Source organism: Gossypium arboreum, chromosome 13, assembly GCF_025698485.1.
Source record: "Gossypium arboreum isolate Shixiya-1 chromosome 13, ASM2569848v2, whole genome shotgun sequence".
Classification (NCBI taxonomy): Eukaryota; Viridiplantae; Streptophyta; class Magnoliopsida; order Malvales; family Malvaceae; genus Gossypium; species Gossypium arboreum.
In genome coordinates, this window is record NC_069082.1 from 39,483,793 (window position 1) to 39,500,568 (window position 16,776).

At 33.0% G+C, this 16,776-nt stretch overlaps 2 protein-coding genes across 8 annotated transcripts; one reads left to right on the forward strand and one right to left on the reverse strand.

Moving 5' to 3' along the window:
* The first annotated feature begins 7,307 nt into the window (after positions 1-7,307).
* On the forward strand, positions 7,308-11,338 carry LOC108464495 (uncharacterized). 5 transcript variants are annotated; one of them, XM_017764825.2, is made up of 7 exons: positions 7,310-7,778; positions 8,053-8,142; positions 8,210-8,265; positions 8,934-10,139; positions 10,217-10,285; positions 10,384-10,587; positions 10,964-11,338. In XM_017764825.2, exons 3-7 carry the CDS (start codon positions 8,263-8,265, stop codon positions 10,973-10,975), a joined length of 1,494 nt encoding a protein of 497 aa, XP_017620314.1. In that variant the 5' UTR covers positions 7,310-7,778; positions 8,053-8,142; positions 8,210-8,262; the 3' UTR covers positions 10,976-11,338. The 5 variants fall into 5 exon arrangements, with proteins under 5 accessions (XP_017620316.1, XP_052879918.1, XP_017620314.1 ...); XM_017764824.2 differs by having other exon boundaries at positions 7,356-7,778; positions 10,384-10,582; XM_017764827.2 differs by lacking the exon at positions 10,964-11,338 and having other exon boundaries at positions 7,308-7,778; positions 10,365-10,542.
* A 633-nt stretch (positions 11,339-11,971) lies between these two features.
* Positions 11,972-15,239, reverse strand: LOC108461469 (ras-related protein RABE1c-like). 3 transcript variants are annotated; one of them, XR_001867764.2, is made up of 10 exons: positions 15,056-15,238; positions 14,807-14,935; positions 14,197-14,269; positions 13,999-14,099; positions 13,303-13,368; positions 12,970-13,067; positions 12,789-12,851; positions 12,607-12,699; positions 12,351-12,501; positions 11,972-12,238 (listed from the first exon to the last, which is right to left on the reverse strand). XR_001867764.2 is itself a non-coding variant. In XM_017761324.2 (10 exons), the coding sequence occupies exons 2-9, from the start codon at positions 14,877-14,879 to the stop codon at positions 12,421-12,423; spliced, it is 648 nt and encodes a 215-aa protein (XP_017616813.2). In that variant the 5' UTR covers positions 14,880-14,935; positions 15,056-15,238; the 3' UTR covers positions 11,972-12,238; positions 12,394-12,420. The 3 variants fall into 3 exon arrangements, 2 of the variants coding, with proteins under 2 accessions (XP_017616813.2, XP_052879919.1); XM_017761324.2 differs by having other exon boundaries at positions 12,394-12,501; XM_053023959.1 differs by having other exon boundaries at positions 11,972-12,501; positions 14,807-14,893; positions 15,056-15,239.
* Positions 15,240-16,776: the final 1,537 nt, after the last annotated feature.

Below are 16,776 nucleotides of genomic sequence, written 5' to 3' on the forward strand. Positions count from 1 at the left end.
GCCCCCGGTAGAACATACAAGACCAGTACCCAGAATGCCAAAACATGTGTCACATATATCATGAACTCAGACCATAACTCAATGAGTTTAGATGTCGCATATATCATAAACTCAGATCACAACTCATGAGTTCAGATCGCATAGTTCCTAGTGACATGTCACTTGTATCCTAAACTATTCCTAAGGTTCAAACGGGATTCTTTGATACCACATTTCTGTCAAACTTGTTCATGACGTCTATTTCAATGCTCATAGCACCAATCACATATTCATGGAATAATCAAAGCATAATTCATGATAAAATTTAGGCAATAAATACATGATACAACATCACATTAAATATGTATGTACTTACCATACATGCAATATTAAAGTATTCAAAGTATGGTACATGTTGCTTTATTTGCAAATGAACTTACCTCGATACAAAATGATAAAAACGAGCCTACTCCTCGTAAACCTTGTTTTTCCTCCGATCAAGACTCGAATCATGTTTTTCTTGATCTATAATGCCAAATTTAACTTGTTCAATACACACATTGCTCATATCGACCCTTAACACATACTTTGGTATAATTACCTTTTTATCCCTAACTTTTCACTTATTTACACTTTAGTCTTTAGGCTCGTAAAATGAAATGCATGCATTTTCTTTGTTACCCAAGCCTAGCAAATTCATATTCTAACTCATATCAGCCCATATTTTCCTTTATTTCACATTTTACTACTCATTGTTACACCTTTTACAAACAAGTCCTTTTTAGGTGTTTTCACTAAAAATCACTTAGTAAAAGATGTTTGTCATACATCAAACTTTAATATTCCTCCATTAAACATCAAAATGCAACCATGTCACACATGGTTCAAATTTCATACATGAACCCTAGCTTAAAATTATGGTAGAAATAGCTAGATCATGCTTCAAAGATCTCAAAAACATAAAGAACATTAAAAACGGGGCTAGGGAGTACTTACAATCAAGCTTGAAATGTTCAAAACCCTAGCTATGGAGAGCATGAAATTTTCGGTACCCCTTGGAGAAGATGGACACCATTTTTGACTTGATTTTCCCATTTTATTCTTTTATTAACCAAATGACAAAAATGCCCTTAAGGCCTTTCTTTCCAATTTTTCCTATTCATGCCCATTTTTGTCTAAAATTTTAAAACTTGGTCAAATTTCTATTTAAGGACCTATAATTAATAATCTAATGCAATTTCATGCTTGAAGCTTCTAGAACACAAATTTTACAACTTATTCAATTTAGTCCCTAAAGTCAAATTGGACATCTTAGGCATAGAATTTCTTCATGAAAATTTCACATAAACATGTAATCATATCATGGGCCATCAAATAATCATAAAATAATTATTTTTTTTTCAGATTTATGGTCTTAAAACCACTATTTCGAGTATACCCTAATTCGGGATGTTACAATTTTGGTCATTTCTTAATTATATATTGGAAATATTATTTCTTAATAATTATTTTGATTCATTGGATGTGATTATTTTGAAGAGATTAAATGTGGACCACATATTGGCTATTTTGGCTTGACAATTTGTGATAACCAACTTAATAAACTGTAAGTAGAAGGCACTAAAAAAATATATGCTTACATTTATGGGGTTGAGCTCACTACAGCAAAACAGGTTTTTAGCGGCGTTTTTAGCAGCGTTTGAATAGAAAACACCATTAAAGGTTGAGCATTAGCGGCGCTTCCCCAAAAAGCCGCAATAGATCGAGCATTAGCGGCATTTTAAAGAAAGCGCCGCTAAAATATTCAGCAGAACGATGTCGTTTACATTGAGTTTCCGTAGCATTAGCGGCGCACCCGCAAAAACGCCACAAAAGATGGAGCATTAGCGGCGTTTTTAAGGAAGCACCGCTAAAATATTAAGGTGAACGACGTCATTTAGATTAAGCTTCCGTGGAATTAGTGACGCTTTCAGGAAAACGCCGCTATATGTTAAGTAGTAGTGGCGCTTTGTCGAAAACGCCGCAAATGTGATGAGAAAAACGATAGTGTTTTGTAGTTGAGTTATACTGGCATTAGCGGCGTTTATTGTAAAACGCCGCGATATATCTGTCATTAGAGGCGTTTTTCTCTAAAACGCCGCAAATATGTTTAAGATTGAGCAAAAACGTTAGCGTTTTTATATATGCGTGTTAGTGGCGTTTTAGGTTATAAACGCAGCTATTATGTCAAAATTTTAAATTTTTAATATATATTTTTTTTATCAAAATAGAACAAATAACTTATAAGTACATTATGATGTATTTTAATTTTTTTATATTTTAATCAAAATACAACAAATATTTTTAAAATTTTATTATATTTTTAACGATATCATTAATCATTTTATAATTATAACATTATGCTAGAGAAAATAATGATATGAATTTTATCATCATATATTTTAAACTAATATTAGATATAAAAGTATTTTGGTAATTATATTAGATGGGCAAATTTTATTTAAATCAATCTCGATTAGACCCAAATAATATTGAAATTAGACCGCTTAAAACTCAATTTAAAAAAAAAACTCTATTGGCCAAGTTAAAATCGAAATATAACGAATTATTTAAACATCAATTTAGCTTAAAAAAAACTAAAACACTACATTATTTGCCCATTTTATGGTTTAGGGTTTAAGATTTACTATTTAAAGGTTTATGGATTACGGGTTTAGGGATTATGATTATGGCTTATGGTTTAAGGGTTAGGGTTTAAGGGTTATAGGTTAGTGGTTATGGTTTTATGGGTTATAGGTTAATGGTTTAGGGGTTAAGGCTTAGGGGTTATTATTTTGTGGTTTAGGGTTTATGGGATATAGTTTAGGGTATTTTAGTAGGGGATATAGTTTAATGGTTTAAGGTTTAGAGTAGTGATTAATTAGTATTATTATTTTGTGGTTTAAGGATTAGGGGATATAGTTTAGGGTTATGATTATGACTAATTCATACATTTTGTGGTTAAGGCTTAGGGGTTATTATTTTGTGGTTTATGGTTAGGGGATATAGTTTAGGGTTTAGAGGATATAGTTTAGAGTTTAAGGTTACGGGGATATACTTTAATGGTTTAAGGTTTAGGGTTTTGATTAATTATTGTTAATAATATTAAGTATTTTGATTAATTAATAATATTATAAAAATATAGAGACTAAATGATATTAAAAATTATCGGCGTTTTATACAAAAATGCCACAAATATCCATGGACAGCAAAACACCGTCATTTGAAACTTTGTTATTAGTGGCACTTTTAGTAAAGACGCCACAAAAGGTATGAATTACCGGCGTTTTTTAAAAATGCCACAAAGTTCTGTCAATTGAAACATCGTCGTTTTCATCTTTTTTTAGTGGCGAATCTTATAAAACGCCACAAATATCTGTCAAAAGACTGCAGATGGCTTCATTTTGTGTTTTGTTATTAGTGGCACTTTATTTCAAACGCCGCAAATAGTTAGAATTACTGGCGTTTTTGAAGGAAACACCTCAAATATCTTTTAGGGGATTGTTGGAAAATATTGTCGTTTTTTATTCTTTTTATTAGTGGTGGTTTTCTAAAACGCCACAGAAGGTTTGTATTAGTGGCGTGGATGAAGATATTTACAAATAATGATGTAGTAAGAAGATTTTACGATTTTTTAATTATATGTAATATTATTATTTTAATCTTGGTAATGTTATATAATTTAACTATTTTATATGTACTATTATTGTTGTTATTTGTTACTAAAACTTCAACTATTTTATGTGTATTGCAGGAAAAATGCGTAGAAGAAGATTACAAGATTTAAGTATTGTCCAGAATACTCCAAATTCGGAAGAAGAAAATAGTGAACAATAGACAGTTGTTGGATCTTCGAATGTGCTGGAGACACTTGACGAGCCTGCAGAATTTCAAAGTAATTTTAAGTTCATATTACATGTGTTGACTTTTATTATTGATTTATTTGTCAATTTTAATATAATAATATATCGTTTTTCAGCTGAAAGTAGTGGGACGCGCAGAGGTCGAGGACGTACGCTGCTTAAAGATTTATACGACTTAAATCCTATCGAGCGTGTCAAAGTATGTAGAAACAGTCAAGGTCAGCCTGTTGGATCTGAAGCTCGACTTTTAGCAGGCGATTTGGGCATTATATCACGAAATGCCAATATGTTGCCCATCAACTACTAATCATGGCATCAGATGCCTGATAGCAACAAAAACCAAGCTCTCGATAATATTAAGGTAACAAAACGTGAATGTAATTTATAATACTTTGGTTTAAGTTTCATTTATATTTACATTCTAAACTTGTGTTTTTTTAGGAGAGATTTGCTTTAGAGGTCTCCAATAACTATATCAAGAAGGCATTGGGTAAAAAATGGAGAGAACATAAAAGCACTTTGAAAAAACTATATTTTAAGAAAGACATAAGCCTCGAGGAAAAATTGAGAAATGTCCCACCGAGAATGCTGAGGTACCAATGGGAAGATGCGATTAGATTCTGGAATTCAAAGAAAGGAGAGGTATTACGTATTTCCAAACTCTTATATATAGTGTTTACTATACATGTAATAATAATTTCATTATGTAAGACCGTGAGCGAGTTGGAACAAGCAGCAGGCAAAAACAAAAATTCACGCATACGGCAGGGTCGAGAAGTTTTGCTTTTGTAGCTGAGGCCGAGGTATTATGAATTTATTAATTCTTTCAAATATTAACGACTTTCTACTATTAAATAATATTCTTACTACTTTATTGTAAGAAGTCTCGTCTGGTCAAAAAGTTGGACGCCTTCAGCTTTTTGAGTTACACATAGGAAGAAAGATGGATCTCCTATGACATCCGAAGCTGGAGAAATTATGGTATATTTACTTAATAAAATTTGATTTATTATAAATATTTATAATGTTTAATTATAATGGTTTAATTTGTCATTACTAGTTTTAAATAATGTTAAGTTATGTTGCATTCCTTTTATTATATATTTCGTTTCTAACTCTTTAATTGATTTTTTAGGAGAAACTAAAGGAGAAGAAGGTGAAGTATAAAGCGATCGCTTCGACTGATAGTTCTGTTAATTTGAGAACATTGATAACAGAATTATCAATAAAGTTTTGGGTCCTAAAAGGTACAGTCGGGTTCGATTTCAAGGATCTGGTGTTACTCCGACCCAATATTTTGGATCCGGCTCCCAGCAATACATGCCTTCCGGGAGTCAAGCTCAAGCTGAAGTTTAGAGGTTAAGAGACCAGATAGCTCAGATGCAAACGAACACGGTTGAGCAAATTGCCGAGGTTCAAAGAAAATATGAAGAACTCCAGCAACAACTTAGAGCGGAGGCAATGACAAGAATGAGGAAGGCAGAGGCGGCGATGATGGTAGCGAAAGCAGAAGCGAAAAGTACGATGAGCTCCAGCTCCAGCTACAGCTTCAGCAAATGATGCAGATGTTTCAGCAGTCGCAAAAGCCGCCATCTTAGACATTAGTTTTCTCCTTGTAAGAATGTTTTTAACATTGTCACATTTAACATTATTGTAAGAATATTACTTAATTTATTAATTATATCATAGATCTTTCGTTGAATTTAAAGTATCATTTAGATTTAATGTTTTTTATTGTATTTTTTATGCTACATTTGCTGTTTTTGGTTGGATTTCATGCTATATTTGTTGTTTTTAGTTCGATTTAATGCAGGAAGGGTTAGATATTGGTGAAAAATGTACATTTCAAATATGTCAAAATTAGCGGCGTTTGTGAAAAAAGCGCCGCTAAAAGTCTTGATCTTTTGTGGCGTTTTTTTTCGGATAAACGCCGCAAAATTTGGCGGCGTCTCCTATAGCGGCGTTTTTTGTGGCGCTTGGGAAAACACCGCTAATAGTTTTTGCGATGCTTAAAAGCGTCACTAAAGGCTAAAAAAAACGCTGCTAAAACTCTGTTTTCTTGTAGTGGTTGGACTATAATACTTATATTGAAATGGTGATTAAAACTTTATTTAAGGACTTTGAAGGCTTTAAAGTCGCTTATAACTTAGGAAATAGACCTTACACAACTCACCAAAGTGTTGTAATCTTATAAATTGATATTTAATGGTCGAAGACCAATCTAGAATAAAGAAGAAGCTAACTTAACGATGTCTTCCTTCTTATAAGCCGTCGTTTTATTAGCCTTACAAGCAATATGGTCACTGAAATCTAGGCGTTATGAGATGGTTTTTTACTTACAAAAGATATGAACATATCTCACTTACTTATTGAACTCGGTGCATTGTTTGTGATTAGTTTAATGAAAAGACCTGCATCTGATAACATCATGCTTGAATCCTTAACTAATGATTGTCAAGAATATTTTGAAGATTATACCACATAACCAATTGTAACATACTTTTGGTAAAGGAAGTAGGTGTGTTGATACACTTGCAAGGAAGGCTAGTAGTTTTAATGCTTTAATGTTAGTTTGGTTAATCGAATGTAATATTATGACTTGTAATGTTACATTTTGAAATAAGATTATGATATTTAGAGTGTTAACATTTCAATCATCTTGTAATCTCACATTACAAAATAGTAATCTCATTACTACCTTTTTTAAATTATCTAAGATTCGAATGAAATATAAATTTGAGACAAATTAATGTTCGATATTATTATATTAATAAATATAATTTCAATAATTAAAAATAACAGGGACTTATCTATTTTGTCTTTTGCTTTTATAAGATTTTATTTTCCCGCACAACATTTGCAAAGACTAAGGCTAAATGCTCCTTTATTTTCCAGAACCGTTTTTGTACAATTAAAAAAAACAATTAAATAAAAGGATAAAAGCCATCCATATTTTCAAGGATTACATATTGGTAGGAATGAAAAGCAAATTTAGAAGTACAAGTTACTAAATGAATTAAGATTTGGACTTTGAAATAAATTTATAAGTTCATGAATACAATTACTTTATTTTCTAAATCAACATAAATCAACATGTGAAATATTTTTCTCCTTTTATATCATATAAGTCGTTGCAGTTTCTCTTATTGCATTTAATGTTGTTAAAAATAATTAAGAATTTAATTTATATAATAAGATCAAAATGGATTCCTTAAGCTATGAAAATATTGAAAGTAAAAAATTTAAATGAAAGAAGACAAAATTTTATAATAAGGACAATATGATAAAATTTATTTTTAAGTGATATTATATTTGTCTATCAAATATATAAATATTACATTTCAATCAAATAAATTATTAAATAATATAATATCATATTTCACTCATAATTTTATTATAAAATACAATCCAACATTTTAAGGTACCATAAAAATTAGAGACAGTTTAAATCACTTTAATGAATGTTGAATTTCATGTATTATATTTTTATGACCGATAAAGCCAAATAAATTTATATGATATAAAATTTCGATTTTTCATGTTAATTTTACGGAGATTAAATATTTAAGTTTCTATTCCACTCAATAATTATCCGATTTTTGTTTTCAAACGCCGTATAGAGTATAGAGATTCAGATCAAGATCAGATCTGACAAAAACCCAAGTACACGTGTACGGTCCGATTGAGGGCCCATGGAATGTGATCGTGCAAAGGCACCATCTTATATCATCTCTTCCGCCAAAAACCTCAAAATCCTTTCCACCCTCTTTAGATCTCGCTTCAATCATCTTCCGTACAATTGCCGGTCCCATTTCCGGTCAACCACTGCCGGAAGGTTTTCCTTTTTTCCGATCACCGATCGTTGTGTTCGTAAATAAATCAATCCTCTCATTGCAGGTATTTCCACAATGAAGATCTCTCCTTCGCTTTTTTTATTTTTCTTTTCCCCTCTATTATCCGTTTGGCTAAAAATTGAGGAAAATAGGAAAATTTCTTCTCTCTTATAGTTTTTGTTTACTTCAAAATAAATGTTGTTTTAATTAGTGAGCTTTACAGTGTTTGGTACTGGAAATGTAATAGATTTCTGGAATGGTTGAAGACTATACATCTTATGCGAGACTATTATTTGTTCTCTGAGTTTTTCAAGTGATTTATTCCCTGAATTTTGCAGATAATTACTTTAGCTATTAAAGGCTTCAATTCTCACGAAGTTTCACAGTCTCTGCTTCAGCCAGGAGTTATAGAACTTTGCTGTTTAGTGGTAAAGTTGTAAATTTGATCCTTGTTTAATGCAATATGATAGAGTTTTAACTGTTGGACTGTTACAGCAAAGTGGAAGCGAGGATTCATCCAAATAAAACTTGGAAATAAAGCTAGAAAAATGGTATGTTTTTATGTGCTTTAAGTGATGGGAGAAGAGTCTAATGGTTGCTTTCGATGCTGTTTTTCAGTTTTATGTGTATCTTTTGTGATTGATTCAGTGGTTTTAATTTTTATCATTAATTGTTCTGCAATTGCTTATTGCCTTGTCCCTAATGTAGTTTCGCATAGTTAAAGAAGGTTAAAATTCTGTATCAACTGAAAATTTATGCTTTTTGGTAAAAAATAAAAAGAACTATAGATGATTGTGTTTTTTATTGCCAAACAGTTGTAATAGAGTAATTTAGGTGGGGATGCACTGATGAACCATATATAAGTATGTATATATGAGTGAAGAAAAATGTCAGTTTTGACAATTTTCTACTTGGTAAGTTGTGTGTGTTGGTGCTGAATTGCTGATGTTGTCAAGGACCAAGGTGCGTCCTTAGGCGCTGTACATTAGCACTAGAGAACAAAAGTTATTTCAATCCTTCTTCAAGTGCATGCTTGGTGTGCCTAGTCAAGCTTTAGATAGGTGCAAAAACAAAGTTCACCTTACTGAAGTTGTCTATTAATTATGTTATAAATATTTATGGCACGTGATTAATCTTGATACTAGGTCAATGAAAAAGATTCAACTGTTGTTGTTATTCTCTTCTACGCCTCTGATTAGGAATTTGTTACATGTAACAGTCTTTCCAGAATCAAGGCATTTGGATGACGAAAGGTGCTGGCTGCTTAAACGATGGTGAGATGGTGTATGATACTTCATCTAGAATTGAGCCCAAGCGTTCTCATCAATGGTTTATGGATGGTTCCGAGACAGATATATTTCCTAACAAGAAGCAGGCGGTTGGAGTTTCAACTACCAACTTATTTTCTGGAATCTTGAATTCAAACCTGTCTCCATGGGGAAATGCATCTGGTTTTCATTCGATCTCGGGGCAGTTTGCTGAACGGTTATTCGACACCGAATCAGCTCGAGCTGTGAATTTTGATGATCGAAGCATGCCATCAGTTAGCAGTGAGAAAGTTGTCATGGGGAGAAAGCTTAATGAAGATATATTTACAAATGATTCTTCATTCTGTTTATCTATGTCTCATACACTAGAAGATCTTAGATCCGGATTAAACCTTGGTGGGATTAGGAAGGTAAAAGTCAGCGAGGTTAAGGATTCGGAGAATATCATGTCTGCATCAATGGGATATGTGTTTAATGGGGTTGATAATACCTCTGTGTCAAATGATCATGCATACAACAAGGTGGAAGATGGTATTATGCCGATGGGTTCTTCTTATAACAAAGGGGATCCTATTGGTGACACCTATGAAAGGGAGAATAATGTTTTCATGTCTATGGGACAATCCTATAACAAAAGTGAGGATAATAATGCACTTGCAATGAGCAATGCCTTTGATAAGGGTGAAAACACTTTCATATCCATGGGTCAAACATACATGACAGATGATAGTTCTGTAACTGTGTGTCAGACCTATGGTAAAGGAGATGACAGTGCCATATCTATCGGTCAAAGCTACAAGAAGGGTGACAACTATAATTTGTCAATTGGTCAGTCCTATAGTAGGGGTGAGAGTACTATTATATCGTTTGGTGGCTCTAATGATGATGATGATACAAATCCGCCAGGAAGGATTGTATCAGGCTATAATTTATTGATGGGTCAGTCTTCTGTCCAAAGATCTAATGCTTCGAGTGAAAAAGTGTCGGTTATATCCAATAATATTATTGCCTCTGGAGCTGAAGTTCCTAGGAAGAAAGATGAGCAGAAAACATCCAAAAAACTTACTTCAAATAACTTCCCATCAAATGTTAGAAGTTTGCTGTCAACTGGTATGCTTGATGGAGTTCCCGTTAAATATATTGCATGGTCACAGGAGGTAAAATCTCATTACTTGTGTTCTTTTTGTTTACCTTATTATCCGGTGATACGCCTGCTTCTTTATATGAACTTCAGAAGGAGCTCCACGGTGTTATAAAGAGTTCGGGATATCAATGTGGCTGTCAGACATGCAATTTTTCTAAGGTGCAGTTTCTCAGTTTTACCCTTTTTTTTTTTTTTTTGAGAGAATTGTGTAGGCACTTATGTGTGTGCTGATGAGCAGAGTTTCTACGTTCTCATAGGTGATCAATGCATATGAATTTGAGCGACATGCTGGTTGCAAAACAAAGCATCCAAATAATCACATATACTTTGAGAATGGGAAGACCATTTATGGGATTGTCCAAGAGCTTAGAAGCACACCTCAGAATATGTTGTTCGATGTTATTCAGACAATAACTGGCTCGCCTATTAACCAGAAGTGCTTCCGGATTTGGAAAGGTGATGTAAGCTATTGAACTCGATTTGCTTTTCCTTTTAAATCTACCTATCTTGACTGACAAATTTAATCAGGAGGAAATGCTTCTTTTACGAGTGCACTTTATTGAGTAAAATAAAAAAGTCAGGTCTATTCGGCAAGTCAGGTTGATTTTGGATCGAATCTTACTGGATTGGATCAATTCAAAATTTAAAATGTTAGGGTCATTTTTGTTAAGTCAATTTCAGATTGGGTTCGAGTCATTTTAGGGTGTGGTTGGATGGGTTCATGTTGTTGACTTTTTATGGTCAAATCGGGTTTGGGATTGGTTTAGGTTGATCGGATGGAGTTTTTGAGATGGGATACAATTGACAAGTCTACTTTGCTCCTCTTTCTTTTTTCAGAGTCGTTTTTAGCTGCCACTCTTGAACTTCAGCGTATATATGGGAAGGATGAAATGAAACAATTGTCATAAAACAACCATTTTCATTTGCAAGGTAGGGTTAATCTCTGTTTTGTGAATATGAAGGAAGTGACTTTTTACGAAACTTTATGCTTGTTAATGGCGACAGCTTGTTAATGGTGACAGTGCCGGGCGTGGGTTTTTTTTTTTTTTATAATTTACGGGAGTAGGGATTATGTTAAAAAGTAGGGAGTTAATGCCTGAAAGAGAGATACTTGTTATTTGTGTATTTGCTTGTATCTCTGCAAACATGTAGTCGGATATTAATTCAAGAGATAGAGATGAAATCTAAATTTTGCACCTTTGGTGAACTAAAGGAGGAACGGAGGAAACTACTTGTCTTTATGCATTGTTTGCTTCTTTGAAGTACTTTTCTTAGGGTTTGATTAATTATGTGTACTGGTTTGAGCGAATTACTTGGCCAGCTTCGACAAAGATAATTTTCCTTTTGTGACCTGAATTTAATTTCAATAATAATTTGTTTATTTAAACTTTATTATATTATACTTTATTGAATTGATAAGATATAATAATTTATAATATATGAACAAAAAAATCATTGGTTGTTCAGATTTTTTTTTTTTTTTGTTTTGTTGTTTTTGGTATTGCACCTTGGGTGAACTAAAGGAGGAACGGAGGAAACTACCTCCTGTCTTTATGTTTTGTTTGCTTCTTTTAAGTACTATTCTTTTAGGGTTTGATTAATTTTGTGTACTGGTTTGAGCGAATTACTTAGTCAGCTTGGACAAAGATAAATTTCCTTTTTGAATTAAATTAACATTCAATAATATATTTTTATTTGAACTTCATTATAAACTATTATATTGAATTGATATAAATATAATATTTTATAATATATGAACTAAAAAAATCATCGGGAGTTGAGTTCAGACTTAGGTTTTTGGTATTGACCATGGCCACATCTCAAGTCTCAACCCATGAACTGAAATTTGATAAAAAAAAAAAACAGTGATTTAAATCTGAGCTCAATTGAACTCTAACAAGAACATGTTAGAATGCTTACATCTTTTATAAAGTTTGAAAATTACGAAGAAAATACCGAGCTTGCCCCAAATCCTAGCGCACACACCAAACTCGAAAAACTCCAAAATGATTTTGTTCCAAATCTGTCCCATTGTCATCTCTAATTATGCTCCAATTATTGGCACCGAGCGGTTCTTAGCTTCAACTCCAAATGTCAAAATGGTAGAGGCAACTTGCAAAAATAATTAATTTTGCAGGATATCAGGGATCTAACATTTCACACCAAATGAGTAATAGATGCAAAATAGGTAAGCAAATATTACAAACACGAAGAATATAATTACAGTTTTCCCAAATTCAAAGAGCTCCCTAGAGAAGCAAATATACCCTTCAGAGCTCATCATCGATCGTAGCTCAACCGCAGCAACCTGATTTTGGAGCATTTTCTGCAGCCCCTGCTGCCTGATCTTGTTGGTTAATTTTGATTGTGTTTGGCTGCAAAGAGGAAGACAAAGGATAACAGCAATTACAACAATATATATGTTTTAAAATATGTTGAAGGGAATGGATTTGCATAATTTCGAGTGAAAGATACAATACCTCAGCCTTGGAGTCACTATCTGCAAGTCTTTGCTTAATGTCCCTGGCTATTGAAAAGAAAACCTCCTCCACATTTAAGTTTGTTTTTGCACTCTGCAAGATTGGTTGGCTCTTGAGCATATATCAGAAAGATCAACTAAACATAAAAGGGAACTGCAACATCTGCAGTAAAAGTTGCATACAGTCTCAAAGAACTTGATGCCATATTCATCAGCGAGAGCTTGGCCCTTCGAAGTAGCGACAGCCTGCAAAAATAAGTTCCTCATCAACTTGACAAGCCTGACATGCCGAAAAATAAGGGTAACCATAAATGGAAGTGAATACAAGCAAGCGTGCACGTTGGAAAGAGAAAGAGGAACAAACCCTTTTGCTTTCATCCATGTCAGCCTTATTAGCCACCAGAACCTTGTTGACATTATCAGATGCATGTTGTTCAATATTACGAATCCAATTTCTAATGTCTAGGCAAAAAAGTACATTAGTTAAATTGATAAGATCATTATAATGGAGAAAGAATGAAATTTCAAGTCACTGGATAAGGAATATACTTTCAAGTTTCAACCTTAAGGGAAGCAGAAAGTTTTGAATAACGATCATTATTTGGTGGAAACATTAAACATTTCTAAAGATTCAGAGGTGGATAAGATAAGAACAACTTATGTAAGAAATCAAAAAGAAAAAAGGTTCAGTAATTACTATTGAAAGATGACTCATCAGTCACATCATATACAAGCAAAATACCCATAGCTCCACGGTAGTAAGCTGCACGGGAAGAAAATATGACTTAATTCGCCTGTTCCAGAAGACAAAAAATTCAGGATGCATTTGGGAGTAGACATCTGAAGCACGAACACCCCCTTGCCCGCCTCAAAGGTGTAAACCAATACGATTAAAAGGAAAAAGAAAAAGGGGCAAGCAACCATGCTTGGGGGATGAAATAAAGAAAATACTATGTAGAGGTAAAATTTTCAAACACACTCAGAGATAACACTACTATTGAACACCTTCAATCAAGACTCCAGAAAAATATGAAACTCGGAGCTTCTGTTATTCATAATTTTATTTCCAAGTCCTGTCATACAATTCAAGAGTATGACAACATACAGGTTATAGAGTGTGTGAGAGAAAACTGTGGAAGCAGACAAACTCTAAAAATCACAGAGATGAACAGAAATGCAATGACAACCGTGAACCAGAACGGAGCTGTTATTGAATTTGACAATATTAGGGCGAGAACATAGGGTAAGTTACATTATACAACAACACTTGCAATTAACAGGCTCAAGTGAAATGGTGCCAAGTCTTGCTATCAAATTTTTTCATCAACCAAATAAGCTACAATGCTAGACCATTTATTTCCAGTCAATGACACCTTCAAACCCAAAAACTAACCAGTTGTAATTGTACGAAACCGCTCTTGCCCGGCAGTATCCCAAATTTGGAGTTTGATCCGTTTGGCATCAAGCTCTATAGTCCTGATCTTAAAATCAATCCTGCCAAAATAATACATTACCTTATTAAACTACATGCCTCTTTTTGAAACGATACTTGTAACAATAATAAGACTACTACTATTCAAAAAACACCTACCCGATGGTTGTGATAAAACTTGTAGTAAATGAGCCATCTGAAAAACGCAAAAGGAGGCAACTCTTACCCACACCTGCCAACACAAAAGCATAAGTAAAAAGACTATTCACAACTCAAATTGAAAAGAATGTGCCAAAATACCAAGAAAAGCTCCTGTAAAATAAGTAGTTCCTAATTACAGGTAACTACGACTATTCGTAGCAGAGATGGAAATTAAGAAACGGGTCTCAAGCAAATGAACAAGCTACTGACTCCAATCAAATCATCAAAATACTAATTGAGACAGAATACAATATCAAATATATTCCTACGAAAAATGCCATCAGCAATTAGCTTAGATTCACCATAAAAGCAGCCATTCTTTCTTTTTTTTTCCCAATCAACCTGGCTAGTACAATAAAATCTCCATACTAAGATAATCTATAAAGCTAAAATGAAGCTTAACTTAAGGTAAAGGTCTTTAAATACACATCTAACAAAATAAACCAAAAAAAAAAAAAAAATCAAATCCTTTCAACGAGCGCTAACATTCGCAAAACAGTGTAGATTAACAAGTAGATCGCCTTTCAGATCAATATTAGATCAATATATATATATAAGAAATAGTTACCGCTGTCGCCGATCAAAAGGAGCTTTATGAGGTAGTCGTAATCGGCTCGAGCTCTTGCAGGTGGAGCAGCCATGGTAATAGAAGAAACTGATCGAATCAATCAAAAATAAAGGAGAAAATTAACAATCCCTAGTCCCCACCCCCCAAAAAAAAAAATCGATGTTAATAATCAAATGTAAAAAATTAAAAAAAGAAATTTCCTTTTTTTTAAGAAAAAAATTATTTAGTGAAATGAAAGGGAAGCAATACCGGGTCAGGGAAAAGAAAGAGTGAGATCTGATGAAAGGAGATGAGAGAAAGGAGGAGAGAAGCGTCTTTGGAACGTCAACACCGGTCGGCCGTTGAAAATTTTATTTTTATTCTTCTTCTTTTAAATAAAGAGAGAAAACTAAAAAGTGAGACAGTTTATTTGGTAGTTAAAATTTTCATATATCCCTATACTATTTATAAATTTAAAATGTACTCTTTATATTTTTATTTTTAAGAGTATAATCCTTTTGTTTTCAGATTTCAAAAATTAAGTTCAATTGTTAATATTATTATATTTTTATATCACATTTTGAAATAAAACTACAGCTAAAAAGAGTACAAGAGACCAAGGACTTAAGGCATCTCTTAACCTTTATTTGGTACATGAGGAATTTGATTTAGCTCCCAATCCTGCTGTTGAGACCTGCCTTGATGCAACGGTCGTCAACCAACAGATAATAGCTGGTGGAAGCGACTGGCATTTACTAAACTATTAATTAAACGACATCGTTAGTCATAGATATATGCCATGGAATTGGCCATCCCTAGTCGTTTTCATTCCAAAATATCACCTTAAATTTTGTTTAAGCACCTACATATTTGTAAATGAGTGTTGAAATCCGTTTTAAACTTATTCATATTATTTTATTAAAAACATATTAAAAATTATGTTATTTTTAATTTAATAGCTAATAAAATATATTTATTAAAATTTTAAATATAAATTATTGAACATATTCTTTTTATTTTTTATATTATAGTATTATATTATATTTCAAATTTAATTTTTAAATGTTATAAATTACGTAATATATAAAATAAACTAAAATATTACTTAATTAGAAAACGGTTGGGCTGAGTGAAGCTTGAACCTTAAATGTTGAAGCATAATCTTAACTCATATTTTAAATGAACCTTTTTTTTGTCCAAACTTATATTTCAAATCTAATATTTTTGTCTAGAACTTTTCAAATATTGGATAAGATTTTGAGCTTGAACAAGTAACCCAATAACTCTAATACTAGTTGGGACAAAACTAGGACTTTTGTTAGGACCGTTTTTAACTTATCAAAACTCTTTTGACACGCTATTGATTACAAAAATTTTTCATCCTTCCGCAAAAGTCGAGTCATAGGTGTGGCCAACATTGAGAAACCTTTCACAAATATTCGGTAGTACCTCACAACCTTAGGAAACTACGTACTTCAGATACATTCCTCAGTGGATTCCAATCTAAGACAACTTTGATTTTTCTAGGATCCACCTTGATACCGTCAACAGAGATAGCATGACCTAAAAAGGTGGCTTTCTTAAGCCAAAATTCACATTTGCTGAATTTGACATACAATTGATTTTCCCGAAGGGTGTTTCGTTAGAAGGGATTTGTCGCTCTCCATGCGAACTCAAGCTCGCAACGAAGCCATAGTTGCCTAGATTTTCTAATTAGAGCATCGACTACGACATTTGCTTTCCCCAAATGGTAGTTAATTTCTAGGTTGTAATCCTTTAACAATTCTATCCAAGGCCGTTGACATAAATTCAATTCTTTTTGAGAGAACAGGTACTTCAAGCTCTAATGGTTCAAAAATATGTGACACTTCTCTCTGTACAAATAATGCCTCCAAATATTTAGGGTAAGCATAATCGCGACCAAATCGAGATCATGCGTCGAGTAATTTCTTTCATGCGGTTTGAGTTGACAGGACATATACGATTTTCCC